Source organism: Rhinopithecus bieti, unplaced genomic scaffold, assembly GCF_001698545.2.
Source record: "Rhinopithecus bieti isolate Rb0 unplaced genomic scaffold, ASM169854v2 scaffold_71999, whole genome shotgun sequence".
In the NCBI taxonomy this organism is placed as follows: domain Eukaryota; kingdom Metazoa; phylum Chordata; class Mammalia; order Primates; family Cercopithecidae; genus Rhinopithecus; species Rhinopithecus bieti.
In genome coordinates, this window is record NW_016826903.1 from 442058 (window position 1) to 456186 (window position 14129).

The window sequence follows — 14129 nt, forward strand, 5'->3', positions numbered from 1 at the left end:
CCAAGACAATCCTAAGCCAAAAGAACAAAGCTGGAGGCATCACGCTACCTGACTCCAAACTATACTACAAGGCTACAGTAACCAAAACAGCACGGTACTGGTACCAAAACAGAGATTATAGACCAATGAAACAGAACAGAGTCCTCAGAAATAATACCACACATCTACAACCATCTGATCTTTGACAAACCTGACAAAAACATGCAATGGGGAAAGGATTCCCTATTTAATAAATGGTGCTGGGAAAACTGGCTAGCCATATGTACAAAGCTGAAACTGGATCCCTTCCTTATACCCTGTACAGAAATTAACTCAAAGTGGATTAAAGACTTAAATGTTAGACATAAAAACCCTAGAAGAAAACCTAGGCAATACCATTCAGGACACAGGCATGGGCAAAGACACCAAAAGCAATGGCAACAAAAGCCAAAATAGACAAATGGGATCTAATTAAACTAAACAGCTTCTGCACAGCAAAAGAAACTGTCATCAGAGTGAACAGGCAACCTACAGAACGGGAGAAAATTTTTGCAATGTACCCATCTAACAAAGGGCTAATATCCAGAATCTACAAAGAACTTAAACAAATTTACAAGAAAAGAACAAACAACCCCATCAAAAAGTGGTCAAAGGATATGAACAGACACTTCTCAAAAGAAGACATTTATGCAGCCAACAGACATATGAAAAAAAAAGGTCATCATCACTGGTCATCAGAGAAATGCACATCAAAACCATAATGAGATACCATCTCACATCAGTTAGAGTGGCGATCATTAAAAGTCAGGAAAACAGATGATGGAGAGGATATGGAGAAATAGGAATGCTTTTACACTGTTGATGGGAGTGTAAATTAGTTCAACCATTGTGGATGACGGCGTGGCAATTCCTCAAGGATCTAGAGCTAGAAATACCATTTGACCCAGTGATCCCATTACTGGGTATATACCCAAAGGAATATAAATCATGCTACTATAAAGACACATGCACGTTTATGTTTATTGCGGCACTTCACAATAGCAAAGACTTGGAACCAACCGAAATGTTCATCAGTGATAGACTGGATAAACAAAATGTGGCACATATACACCATGGAGCCTTAAAAAAGGATGAGTTCATGTCCTTTGCATGGACGTGGATCAAGCTGGAAACCATCATTCTCAGCAAACTATCACAAGGACAGAAAACGAAACACTGCATGTTCTCACTCATAAGTGGGAGCTGAACAATGAGAACACATGGACACAGGGCGGGGAACATCACATACCAGGGCCTGTCGAGGGGTAGGGGGTTGGGGGTGGGATAATATTAGGAGAAATACCTAATGTAAATGATGAGTTGATAGGCACAGCAAAACAAAATGGCACATGTATACATATGTAACAAACCTGCACGTTGTGCACATGTACCCTAGAACTTAAAGTATAATAAAAAAAAAAAAAAAGAAGAAACGAGAGAGATACTTCCTCTCTGCCATGTGAAGATACATCAAGAAGGTGTCTGTCAACAAGCCTGGAAGTGGGCCCTTGCCAGACACCAGATTAGCTGGCAACTTGATCTTGGACTTCCCAGCCTTCTGAACTGTGAGAGATAAATGTTTGTTGTTTAAGTCACCCAGTCTGTAGTATTTCTGTTATAGCAGGCTGAACTAAGACAAACATCAAGAGCTATACGAATACGTCTTTTCTTTTTCTTCCAACGTCCAGAGCTCTACAAATACATGTGGTCGTGTCATCTGAAGTCTACAATGCTCTGCATTTTTCACGTGAAAATGACACTTGTTACCTGATAGCATTTTGGTTTATCTTTCAGTATGTTGAGATTGTTTCTTTAAAGGGAAATAGAAAACCATAAAAGCTGTAGTAGGACTTAACTTTTTTCATAATCTCTCTTCATATATATATATATATATAAACACACACACACACACACACACACCAAACTCTTAAAGTATATTCTATTATTGCTGTGTATTTGTAACTTCTGTTTTATTGTTCACAGCCATGCTATTACTGTTCTATACAGATTTAGCATTTATGCTTCAAGTCCATTGAATTTGACATTCCTTCATTGCATTAAAAACAGAGGTGATTACAAAGAAAAATGTAGCAACAGTAATGCTTCATATTTCCTTTATCTTGTTCGTGTCCATGAAGTAATTAGTACTAACAAAAAAGCATTAATTTTTGGCACATATATTTTAGGTTTGTAAATTGCACATTCCATGTACCTTCATTGTGTTGAAACAGACAGACATTATAAAGGTGAATGTAAAAACAGTAAAGCTATAGCTTTTTTTTTTTTTTCAAAAAATTGTAGAATTTTAGAGTGTTTACATAACTGGAAATACTTAAATATTTTTATTTATAAAATCCTTGAGTTTTCAAAACCAGTACAACTGAGCTGCCTTTGAGTGCTTTGTATCTGGAATATAGCACTTCCCTTTCCCTTATTTTGTGTAGCTGCTGAGGAAATGGGTTTTCAGTATACATGATTCAAGTGGGGAAAAAACTGCATATTTAATTCCAACATATTCCTTAGACTGGAAAAAAAAATCTCTTTTGGAATAGTCATGTTTATTTTATAGTAACTCTACAGCAGGACAATTTAGCATGTTAATGCAGAAATGCAAACAGCTTTATTGAACAAAATACTTACTATTTTCTAGCTGCCTTACCAAAATTATTTACTCAAGGAAACAGAACAGAATTTCTTGATTTCATTAATCATTAATCAGCTTTGTAAATATTTTACCAGAGCTTTTTTTCTTGGTTGGGGGTGGGGGAAGCAAATAAAAAAGTTTAAAAGCTCATATGTGTCTATTTTGTTTTAGCTTGGAGTATTTATTAAGAGTAAATTCTGTGTGTCTTTGCAGTTCATCAATATGTGTATTTAGAAGTTTTCAAGTTCTTTTGCTCGTTTCTCTTCTTCCAGAAGGAAATGCTGTGCAGCCAAAGATGCTGGGAAGGACATATCTGGGGAGACTAAAGAGAGAAAGAAAGAAAAGTGAATGAGGAATACAGAGCTTTTAAACATCTTCACATTTCCAGGCATGCTTCATCCCTGACATACTGTCAAACACTGCAGCTCTTAATGAAAGAACACATCTTGGGCTGAATTCCTACTACTAGTGTAATTCAGTTAGCAGTAATGAAATCTTCAAGGAACTAAGTAAGACATCACAGCACCATTACATTAAAAAGCTCTAGAAATGAGCATTGTATTGTCCAACCGCAAATGCAGGGACAATGCACTCACCATGGAACCTGCCTAAAATATGCTGCAATCATTTGCAAAGCCAGTGATTTTCATTTGAAAATAGGCAACTCCAAAAAGTTAAAGTAAAGATTATAGTGGAATTGCACCAGAAGGTTTATATAGAAAATAAGGACTGGCTTTGACAGGGCAAATCAATGCTTGGAGTTAGCCAGGTGAGAAGGCTGGCTGCATGATATGTCTTGGGGTGGAGGTGGCTCCCTAGTAGGGACGGCTGTGATGCTGGCATGTATCTTGTTTGTCTTATCATAGAAAAGAAAGTATCAGGGACGAGTGCCCCAATTCCAGCCTTCATGGTGACATGAAAATGCTATTTAACGGTTTGTGACCTGTTTAGTGCTTATTTACAAAAGTAAAATAAAATCTGTAGCTAAGGAATAAAGGACAACATCAGATAATTTTACAATTCTTCATTTTAAAAGCCACATACAAAATTAAGTAATTTTTTTTTTAGTTGGGGAAATCTGTACTTTAATTTTCCAGTTCTGTGTTACTATATTCTTCTTTGACTTTCATTTTGGTAGGAAGAATGGGACTTTATGTAGTGTTTGGGGAGTTGACAATCTGTATACATGTGAACCTTGTTATAGGTGGATTTTGTTTACCAATCTGGCCCCTGCCAAAACTAGGGATCATGTGAATGATGGAGTACTGCACACTTTTCCAACTAGTAGCCCCAACTGTAGCTGCTGTGTCAGGGATAGTATATCTACTAGAGAAGACTATCACAGCCTGAGGTAGATGGTATGCTACTACTGATCTGGCAAATGCTTTCTTTTTAATATTGGCAAATGCATTCTTTTTAATATCTAATAAAAAGGAGGATAGGAAGCAGTTAGCATTCACATGGGGTGGCCAACAGTATATATCCATGGTTTTGCCCCAATGTTATATTAATGAAGCTGTCATAATAAATTCTGAAGGGGCCTAGCCCATCTGGACATTCCAAAGACTATCACATGGAACATCATATATTAACAGTAACATCATGTTAATGAGACTTGATGAGCAAGAAGTAGCAAGTATATTAAAGGGATGGAAAGATGCAAGTACTCCAGAGGGTGAAAGATAAACCCCATAAAAGATTGGGGCTTGACACATTGTTTTTAGGTGTCTACTGCTATGGGGCATGTCAGAACATCCTAAGTAAAGCAAAAATTAATGCACCTTGAAAATGTTCCACCCTTGGATCAAATAATTGAATAATCAGATTCATTTATTGGGCAACACAGAAAACAATTTTTTTTGAGCAAGCCCAGAATTCTAGGAAGAAAGAGCTGTGTAGTAGGTTCAGGATAGGGTACAAGTAGTCCCGCTACTTTGGTCAAATGACTTGGTAGATGCCATACTAGAAGAATCTTCGGTAGAGAAAAATGCGTTGTGGAGCGTCTGGAAAGTTTCAGGGGGAAAGCTGTGTCATAGACCCTTAAGATTTTGGAACAAGACTATGCCATCTGTAGCAGAAACCTATATACTATTTGCAAGACAATTCTTGTCATGCTGTTGAGTCCTGGTTGAGACAGAGCATCCAGCAAGTGGACAGGGTGATTTGATCCATCCTCTGTCTTTGGCTACCTCAGTGTGAATTATGCATCATACCAATACCATGGTTTCCCCTTTCACCAAGGGTAATCCAGCGACCATTGCTGTTGAATGTCTGACCTGCTTGCAACAGAAACTAAAGCTGAGCTCTTGATATGGCATCATCTCTCAAGGAGACCAACTAGCCTCTTGGTGGCAACTTGACTGCATTAGGTCCCTAGTACCTTGGAAATGGCCATGCTGTATCCTTATCAGAATGGATATGAATTCTGCATGTTTGCCTTTCCTGGCTGCACCACTATCTTAGGGCTCACAGAATCACTTACCTGCAGACATGAGAGAGACCCTGCTTAATAGTAAAGATACCTACTTTATAGCAAAAGAGTATGGCAGTACAGGCAAGACCATGGTATCCACTGGTCCTAACCACACACAGCACTATCCAGAGGATGCTAGCATGATAGAGCTTTGGGATGGCCTCTTGATGGCAAAGCTGGGGCACCAGCTTGGAGATTATATCCTGTGAGGTTGGGGTGCCATTCTTCAGGATGTGGTATACACTTTAAACCAATGGCTGTTTTATGGTTCTGTGTTTCCAATGGGTAGAATACACGGATCTGGGAACAAAACGGAGGAAGCAGGAATGGCTCCACTCTCTATCACTTCTGTTAACCCACTTGGAGAATCTGTGCTTTCTGTCTATGTATCTTTAGGCTTTGTTGTTCTACAGGTCCTGGCTCTTAGAGGCAGAATGCTTCTACCAAAAGACCTGTAAGAGTCCCACCAAACTTAGAGCTTTGGCTCCCATATGGTCACTTTGGGCTCCTCATGCCAATAGATCAGATACACAGAGTGGAGTTCCTATACTGGCAGAGGTAGCTGACCCTAAGTCATCCTGAAGAGGTAAGAATGCTACTGCATAACAGAGGCAGTGAGGAATGTGTTTGGTACTCCAATGATCCTCTGAGGCATCTTTTTGTTACTCTCATGCCCAGTTTTAATTTTAATTGGCAAATACAGAAACCATATCCTAATAAGGGCATGGACATTAGGGGCTCACCCCAAAAGAAAAGCCACGTGGATCAACAGAAGAGTTGGCTGATGGGGAGAGAAATCTAGAATGGGTGAGGCAATGATAGGTGTCAGCGACCAATTGCAGCATCAGGGGCTGTGGCTTATCTCACTAACTTTCCTCTAAACAGTTTTTCCAGAAATTATGACCAGCAAGAATTGTAAAGAAGCTATGCCTGAATGGAAGCTATGGAAGAAGCTGGTTCTGAGTGGTGCAACCATGGTGGTTGGTGCCCTACCTGGATCCCCTTCCCAGGCTGATGCATCTCTCCTCCAACTGGGTGGGTGTTGGCTACTAACAGCTCACAGCTGGCTCCTTTGGGGAACTGCTCTCCACTGAACTGGAGGCTCCTGCCTCACTTGGGAAGCTGCAGTCCCTCCTCTGCCCATTTGCTACCCTCTCTGAGGCAATGACTGATTGATGGACACAGGGGCATAAAATACCAGACTTCTTGTTCGGTAAGAACCAATGCTGTGGTGCAATTTAGGTGCCAAGCTTCCTGGGACACCAGGCTATACTAGTTTGTAGCTGAGACCACATCTTTGCTTAATTTTTCTCCCCTCCCATAGCCTGTCTCCTTCACTTTCCCCCTGAAAACACTAAAATACTCCCTCAGTAAGTCACTTTCACAAGAATCTCATCTCAGGTTCTAGAAAACCTGATCTCAGACAGATGACTTCCTAGATTCTGGCCTGAGTGATTAGTGATACTCATGCCGTTTACTGAGAAAGAGAAAAAGGTAAAAGAAGCCATTAAGAGTAAGATCTTCCTTCTTTTATTTATTTATTTATTTTGAGACAGTGTCTTGCTCTATTGCCCAGACTGGAGCACAGTGGTGCAACTACAGCTAACTCTACCTTCCAATTCCTGGGCTCAAGTGATCCTCCCACTTCAGCTTCCCCAGTAGGTGGGACTACAGGGACATATCACCACACTCGGCTCTTTTTAAAAAAAGTTTTTGTAGAAACGGAGCCTCGCTCTGTTGCCTGGACTGGTCTTGAACTCTTGGGCTCAAGCAATCCCTCCTGCCTTGGCCTGAGATTATAGGTGTGAGCCACAGCTCCTGGCCTCTTATTTATTTCTGATTCACCAGGTTGGGTCAGTGTGTTTTCAATAAAATTTTTTAGTTAGTTTATGAGTGAAGAAAATGGATTCAATTTTGAGTAATAATGAGTTTGAGGTGACATGAGACTTAAAGAGACTCGAGTAAACAGTGAGATAAGTCAGTCTAGGACTCAGAATACAGATCTGAATCAGAGAGACAGACTTGGAAGTTATAGATGACAGGCCATAAGATTGAAATAATCCAAGATAGGCAAGTAAAAGGAAAAAAAGAAGTTAAAAGATGGAGCCCTGGGGAATCCTTCATCTCCGGCATCCACCCACATAGCATGTCCTTGACATTATCATCAATGAGAACTGCATTATTTACTAATTGAGATTTAAAGCAACCTATCCATCATCCTTACAGCATGCTTAATCTAGCACTCCCACACCAGAAGTTCTCTGACCTCATTTAGACTCTTGCCTTTTCACTATCCATCATCTTCCTCATACTCTCTCTTCCCTTCTGACTCTGCTTATTCCCATCCATCTCATAACCATTCAGCAACTTGTCCCTCCCTGTATCTTGTCTCTATCCTAATAACCCGGTAAAACCCACCCCTTTTTAATTAAGTTGACCCATCTGCCTGGGTCATGCCTACACCTGAGCAGCTGAATGCTGGAGCCAACAGGTTGGGGGTAAATTACTGCATGGACTAGTTTCACTTTAAATTCATGACCATAAGTATCATGTGGTCAGAGAACACTACGAGGCGATTCTATTGCACTTCCCTGGTATGTTCACTTTCTTACTCATTACCTTGTGACCTGGCCTCCTCCTAGGGATCACAGGAGAGCTCCCTCATTATTCCACATCCATTTGTATCTGTAGCTGAATTTTAGGCCATCCTCCTGTTTCAGAAACTCATCCTTCCTCCTATACTGTGGATCCTATTTCTTCATACCTCTCAGTGACTTTGTTTCTGCAAATGAAAGAGGACCCTCCTTGAGCCCCATCCTCTTCATTATCAAACTTTCCTCCTTTCCTTCGGGATTCCCATTAGGTCACTCAATATTATGGACCAAGGCTTTGTATTGGGATGATTTCTTCTTTATACTTAAGTATTTTCATCCAGTTCTATAGACTTAAATACCAACCACATGCTGATTATTTGCATATTTATATTTCCAGCTGTGATCTCGCCCTTGATATCAGATTCACATATCACATATTGACTATTTAATGTCTATGTTTGGGCATCTAGTAAACATTTTAAACTTATATGTCCAACCTAGAAATCAAGATTTCTCCTCTAACCCTATTTCTTCCCTGGTCTTCCCATGTCAGAAAGTGGTGTTAGCGTCTACTCAATGCTCAGGATGAAATCCTAGGAGTCATCTTTGATCACTCTTTTCTCCCACTTCCCATATACAATTCATTGTCAAATCTGGTCTACACACCAGAATATTTTCTGGATCTAATATGTTGCTCTACCTCACTGCTACCAAGCCAGCATTATCTCTCGCCTAGGCTACCGCAATAGCGTTATGATAGTTGTCTCCTCTTCTACCCTTGCCCCTCTATAATTTATTCTTTATTTAGCAGTAAAAAGGATCTGTTTAAAAATTTAAACATGTCTGTTTATTATTAAATAGAGTAAAATAATTTTGAATGGAGTAAACAGACCAGTATTTTCCGAATTGAAACTTTACAATGGCTTCCCATTGTTTTAAAATAAAATCCAAACTCCTTTCCATGACTTACTGTCCTCATATACTGGACTTCTCCTGACGACTTTTCTGTTCCCTTTTGTTCCAGTCTCCCTCTTCCCTTCTAAGCTCCAGAAGGCCCCCCCAATCTTTCTGGTTCTCATACCTGCCAAACTCATTCCTGCCTTATAGTTCCCTTACTTGAAACTCTATTCTACCAGATCTTTGCAAGGCTGGATTTGTTATTGTTTGGGTTTCACCTTAAATTTCCCTTTCTCAATGATAATTTTCCTGGCTACTCAACCTAAAATAATCCCCCATACTTTCATCATTCCCTATCACATTACCTGCTTTTCTTTTCATCACAGCATTTATTACTATTTGATATTTTCTTTTTTCTTTTTATTTTTCTTTCTTTTTTGGGGGGGATAGCATTTTGCTCTGTTGCCCAGGCTGGAGTACAGTGATCCTATCTCGGCTCACTGCAACCTCTGCTTCCCAGGTTCAAGTGATTCTCTTGCCTCAGCTTCTGGAGTAGCTGGGACTAGAGGCATATGCCACCATGCCCAGCTAATTTTTGTATTTTTAGTAGAGACGGGGCTTCACCATGTTGGCCAGGCTGGTCTCGAACTCCTGACCTCAGGTGATCTGACCGCCTTGGCCTCCCAAAGTGCTGGGATTATAGGTGTGAGCCACGGCACCTGGTCTTGATATTTTCTTATTTGTTCATTTATTTCTGATCATTAATTTTTCTCCTCTTGTTTTTGAGATAAAATTCACACAAAATTCACCATTTTAAAATGAGCAGTTCAGTGGCACTTAGTACATTCACAATGTTTTGCAGCCACCATTTCTATCTAGTTCCAAAATAGTTTCATTATCCATAATGAAAACTCTGTGCTCCTTAAGCCACTGCTCCTTGTTTCTCCCTCCCCACCGCCCCTGGTAACCACCAATCTGCATTGTTTCTATGGATTTCATTTACCTATTCTGGCTATTTAATATACATGGAATTATACAATATATCACCTTCTGCATTTGGCTTCTTTCACTTAGCATGTTTTTGAGGCTCATCCACATTGTAGTAATTTTTGGCCTTTATTGGCATAGCTGCTTTTAATGGCTGAATAATATTCCATTGTATGTATATACCACAATCTGATTATCCATTCATCCATTGATGAAGTTTCATCTATTTTTTCACCATACTACTTATGTATCTATCTTATTCAAAGACATGTTTAGAACAGGAGCTGCCATATAGTTGGTATTCAATACATGTTTATTTTATTTTATGAATAAATAACACTAATATTTAAGGGACAGAAATAGGAGGGAGAATCCCAGAAACAGGCTGGGAAACAGTAGTCAGAGGGTGACATGAGAATCAGTGGAGTATAGTGTCATAGAAGCCAGAGAACATAAGAGTCTCAAGACAAAAAGATTAAGAAAGATGAATACTTCAAAATGTTCATTTAATTAGCAACTAGAAGATCAGCAGTGATCTTGATAGGAATGGTAGTGATGTGGATGTCAAAATGCAGTAGTAGATGGAAACCACTACACCTAGAACAGTAGTTTCCCATAGGATTTTAAGGCCTCCATCACAGATTAAGTTCCCCAGGCCCAGTTCTTAGAATAGTTGAGAATTTTCTTTCCTGGTTACTCTGGAGGTTAGGAATTCCTCAAAAGATTAATGTAGAATTTTAGAGATAGAAGGAAGCCCTGTGTTATTAAATCAAATGAACAGAGACTTCTGCATGTCTTTTATGTGCCTACTGGTGCCGACCCTATTTTAGGTGTTGGGTTACCACAAGAACAAAATAGAAAACACCCCTGCTTTCATGGAGCATACATTCTAAAGGAGGGAGGCCAAGCAACAAAATGTCTCATAGTGAAGTGCTATGAGAAAAGGTAAGATGAGGGGCAGGGAGTGAAGAGGGAGGCACTATTGCAGACTGGTTGCTTAGGCATATCTGATAAGGTGATATTTGAGCAGACAGTAATTGTGATCCTAAAAATCCTAAAATCATCTGATATTAGCACAGTGGAGTAATTTAGCAACTTTTTCATTGCTTGACTGAAATATGTACTTAAGTCCTTAATGATCAAAGTTTTATTGATGCAGAATTTGCAAAGCCCCCTTAGAATTTCTCATAACTTAAATGAGGAATTTTATTTAGTTTACATTATTGGTATGGATTTTAGTCTGTTCAAATAACGTTGGCATTTTATGTTGAGATGAACACAAAAGAGCATTTCAGGGCTTTAGAGATCTCTAATACTTCAAAAGCTAATAGTTTTAAGCATTCTTCTACCAAAATAATTTAACTTTTACTTCTAGTCTCTACTATTACAAATCAAAACCAACACATAAGCAACAAAGGGCTTATATCAAGAATAGAAAGGATACCCATAAATCAGTAACAATAAAGACAATCCACCAGAAAATTAAGTGAGGAAATTGAACAGATATTTTATAAAGGATATCAAAATGGCCAATAAACATTGCTCAGTCTCATTATTCACCAGAGAAACATGAATTAAAACCATACAAAAGGATCTTACGACATACTGACCATAATGGCTAAATTTAAAAAGGCTTATATCACCATGTGTTAGACTGTAGAGCAAGGACAACTCTTACACACTACTTGGGGTATTCATTGGCTCCTACAGGAAAACAGTTTGGCGGTACCTACTAAAGCTGACCGTATTCATACCCTCTGACCTAGGCATTCCATTTTAGGTATATATACCCAGTGGAAATGTATATATACATGCACCAAAAGACTCATAAAAGAATTTTTTGGCAGCATTATTTGTAATAGCCCCAAATTGGAAATGACTCAAATGTCTATCTGTAGTAGAATGAATAAACAAATGTTATTGTCATTGAATGTGGTGTTTATATCCCATAGATTACTATACAGAAACAAAAATAAACTACAGCTGTATAAAACAATATGGGTGATGATGAATCTAAAAAACAAGGTTGAGAAAAAGAAGCCAGAAACAAAATAACATATACCATATGATACTGTTTATATAAAATTTGCAAGTTGGCAAAACAAATCGATAATGCTAAAAGTCAGGATAGTGGTTATGTTGGGGGCAAGCAGAAGTAGACGCTGGAAGGGAACATGAGTTGCGGTTCTGGAGTGCTGGGGATGTTCTGCTCATTACTTGGGTGGTAGTTACCTTCCTTTTGTGATAACTCATCAAGCTGTCCATTTATGATTTGTACATGTGTCTGCATGTATGGCAGAGTCAATAGAAAAGATGTTTTAAATCAGTCCAAAAGATCACTGTAGCTCTTTAAAATGTACAGATCCTTGAGGACTCATGAAATATCGAAGGGTGAGTCCCAAACACTTGCATTTTTTTTAAAAAACCATCTCCAGTAATTCTGGCCTGCATTAGAGGTTAATAACCATTGACTGAAACACTTTATGAAATATCATGGATATCTTTTCCTTCTATAGATAGGTATGGCCACATGACTTACAGACCCATCTTGGAGTCCTATTCAAGGAGTGAGATTAAAAACAAAGTACTATGTACATCAGTTTATTGACATCAGTGTAAGAGTAAAGCAATAACCCATTAAAGAAAAAAAACAAAAAAAGCCCACAACCAACAACTCACCAGTGGGAATACATCATCGTCACTAACCAAAGGACTTGTCATTTCTTTGGTTTGAAATGTCAAAGGTGGCAAGGGAGACGTACTTCTATTTGGCTCACAATCATGGCTAAGTCTAAAAGAGAAGAAATGGTTGTTGTTGTTGCTATTAAGGACACGTTTATTTATGTAGCTAAGGATTTTAATCTCTCAGATGTCTAAATAGGGGGAAAACACAACAAAATGTTTGGGCTTGTTACCTGGGCATTTCTTTGAATATGACTCCTGATGAATAATTTCTATTTCATTTAAAGGACTTAGAATGATTAAAAATGAAGCGGAAAACTTAACAATTGTTAAAAATATTTTGCGATCCTTATTGCCTATATTGCTTCCCTTTCTGTGCTATACTTTTGTATGTCTTTGTCATTTATTTTAATAACGTAAAGCAGTTTGAGAAAAATCTCCAAACAGCTAATTACACTGCTGCCCTTGACAGTTCTAAATAGATACTCTTTTTCTATTCTCTTTTACACTTAACTTCACTGGCTTTCTTAACAGAATTATACTATTTTTTATGCTAAACAAGTATTTAATTAAATTAATTTATTTATTTTGAGACAGAGTCTTGCTCTGTCACCCAGGTTAGAATGCAGCAGCACGATCTCAGCTCACTGCAACCTCTGCCTCCCGGGTTCAAGAGACTCTCCTGTCTCAGCCTCCCGAGTAGCTGGGACTACAGGTGCCTGCCACCATGCCAGGCTAATTTTCTATATTTTTAATAGAGACGGGGCTCCACCGTGTTAGCCAGGATGGTCTCGATGTCCTGACCTTGTGATTCACCTACCTAGACCTCCCAAAGCGCTGGGATTACAGGCTGAGTCACTGCACCCAGCCAACAAATCTTTGAATAACTCTAATTTCTATAGATTTTGATCATTTAAAACATGTTTTCAATTTACATCATCTCCTAAGCTCCTCCGGTTACTAGCTGTGTGATCTTGAGCGGGTAACTTTGTCTCACTGTGACTTTAATTTTCTCACTTAAAAAAGGGTTGTTATGAGAGTTGAATGATTAATATATGCAAAACACTTAGAAAACAATGCCTGGCACATAGTAAATGTTTAGTAAAGATTAGGTATTATTATTAAACTAATCTGATCTTCAAAATAACCCTAATACGGCGGATACTATCCACAGATGAGGAGACTAAGATTTAAAAGTTCAATTATTCGTCTAATTATTTTAAATCAGAATAAATTGCTAGGAAGTGATGTCTTTAGATTTTGGACTCAAATCCAGATTTTCTTGACTTAAAAAACCCCACTATTTCAATGAAAGCCATATAGCATGGAATTAGTTTGTGCTAAAAAAATAGGTTAGAAAATGAGAGTGAAAACAATAACATTGAGATTTTGAATTTTGGTTTGATGACTAAGCAAATGAATAATAAAACATATAACCAATTTATCCTAATGTTTTACAAAAAAGGTCCTAATGGTATGGGCTGTTTGGGATTAAATACATTTCATGAAATGGGTTTAGATGTAATAAAATCATCAAAGAGGTCAGGCACGGTGGCTCACACCTGTAGTCCCAGCACTCTGAGAGGCTGAGGCAGGCAGATCCTGAGGTCAGGAGATTGAGACCATCCTGGCTAACACGGTGAAACCCCATCTCTACTAAAAATACAAAAAAATTAGCCTGGCGAGGTGGTGGGCGCCTGTATTCCCAGCTACTTGGGAGGCTGAGGCAGGAGAATGGCGTGAACCTAGGAGATGGAGCTTGCAGTGAGCCAGCCGAGATTGCGCCACTACACTCCAGCCTGGGCAACAGAGTAAGACTCTGTCTCAAAAAAAA

General features: G+C 38.8%; 1 protein-coding gene across 1 annotated transcript in view; it reads right to left on the reverse strand.

The window, feature by feature from the left end:
* Positions 1 to 2050: 2050 nt before the first annotated feature.
* The window catches only part of DEUP1 (deuterosome assembly protein 1), a 101473-nt gene continuing 89394 nt past the window's right edge, over positions 2051 to 14129 (reverse strand). Inside the window, 3 exon segments of the mRNA XM_017863699.1 lie at positions 2051 to 2904; positions 2907 to 2984; positions 12289 to 12404. Coding sequence (XP_017719188.1) covers positions 2810 to 2904; positions 2907 to 2984; positions 12289 to 12404 — 289 coding nt within the window. The 3' untranslated portion in view covers positions 2051 to 2809.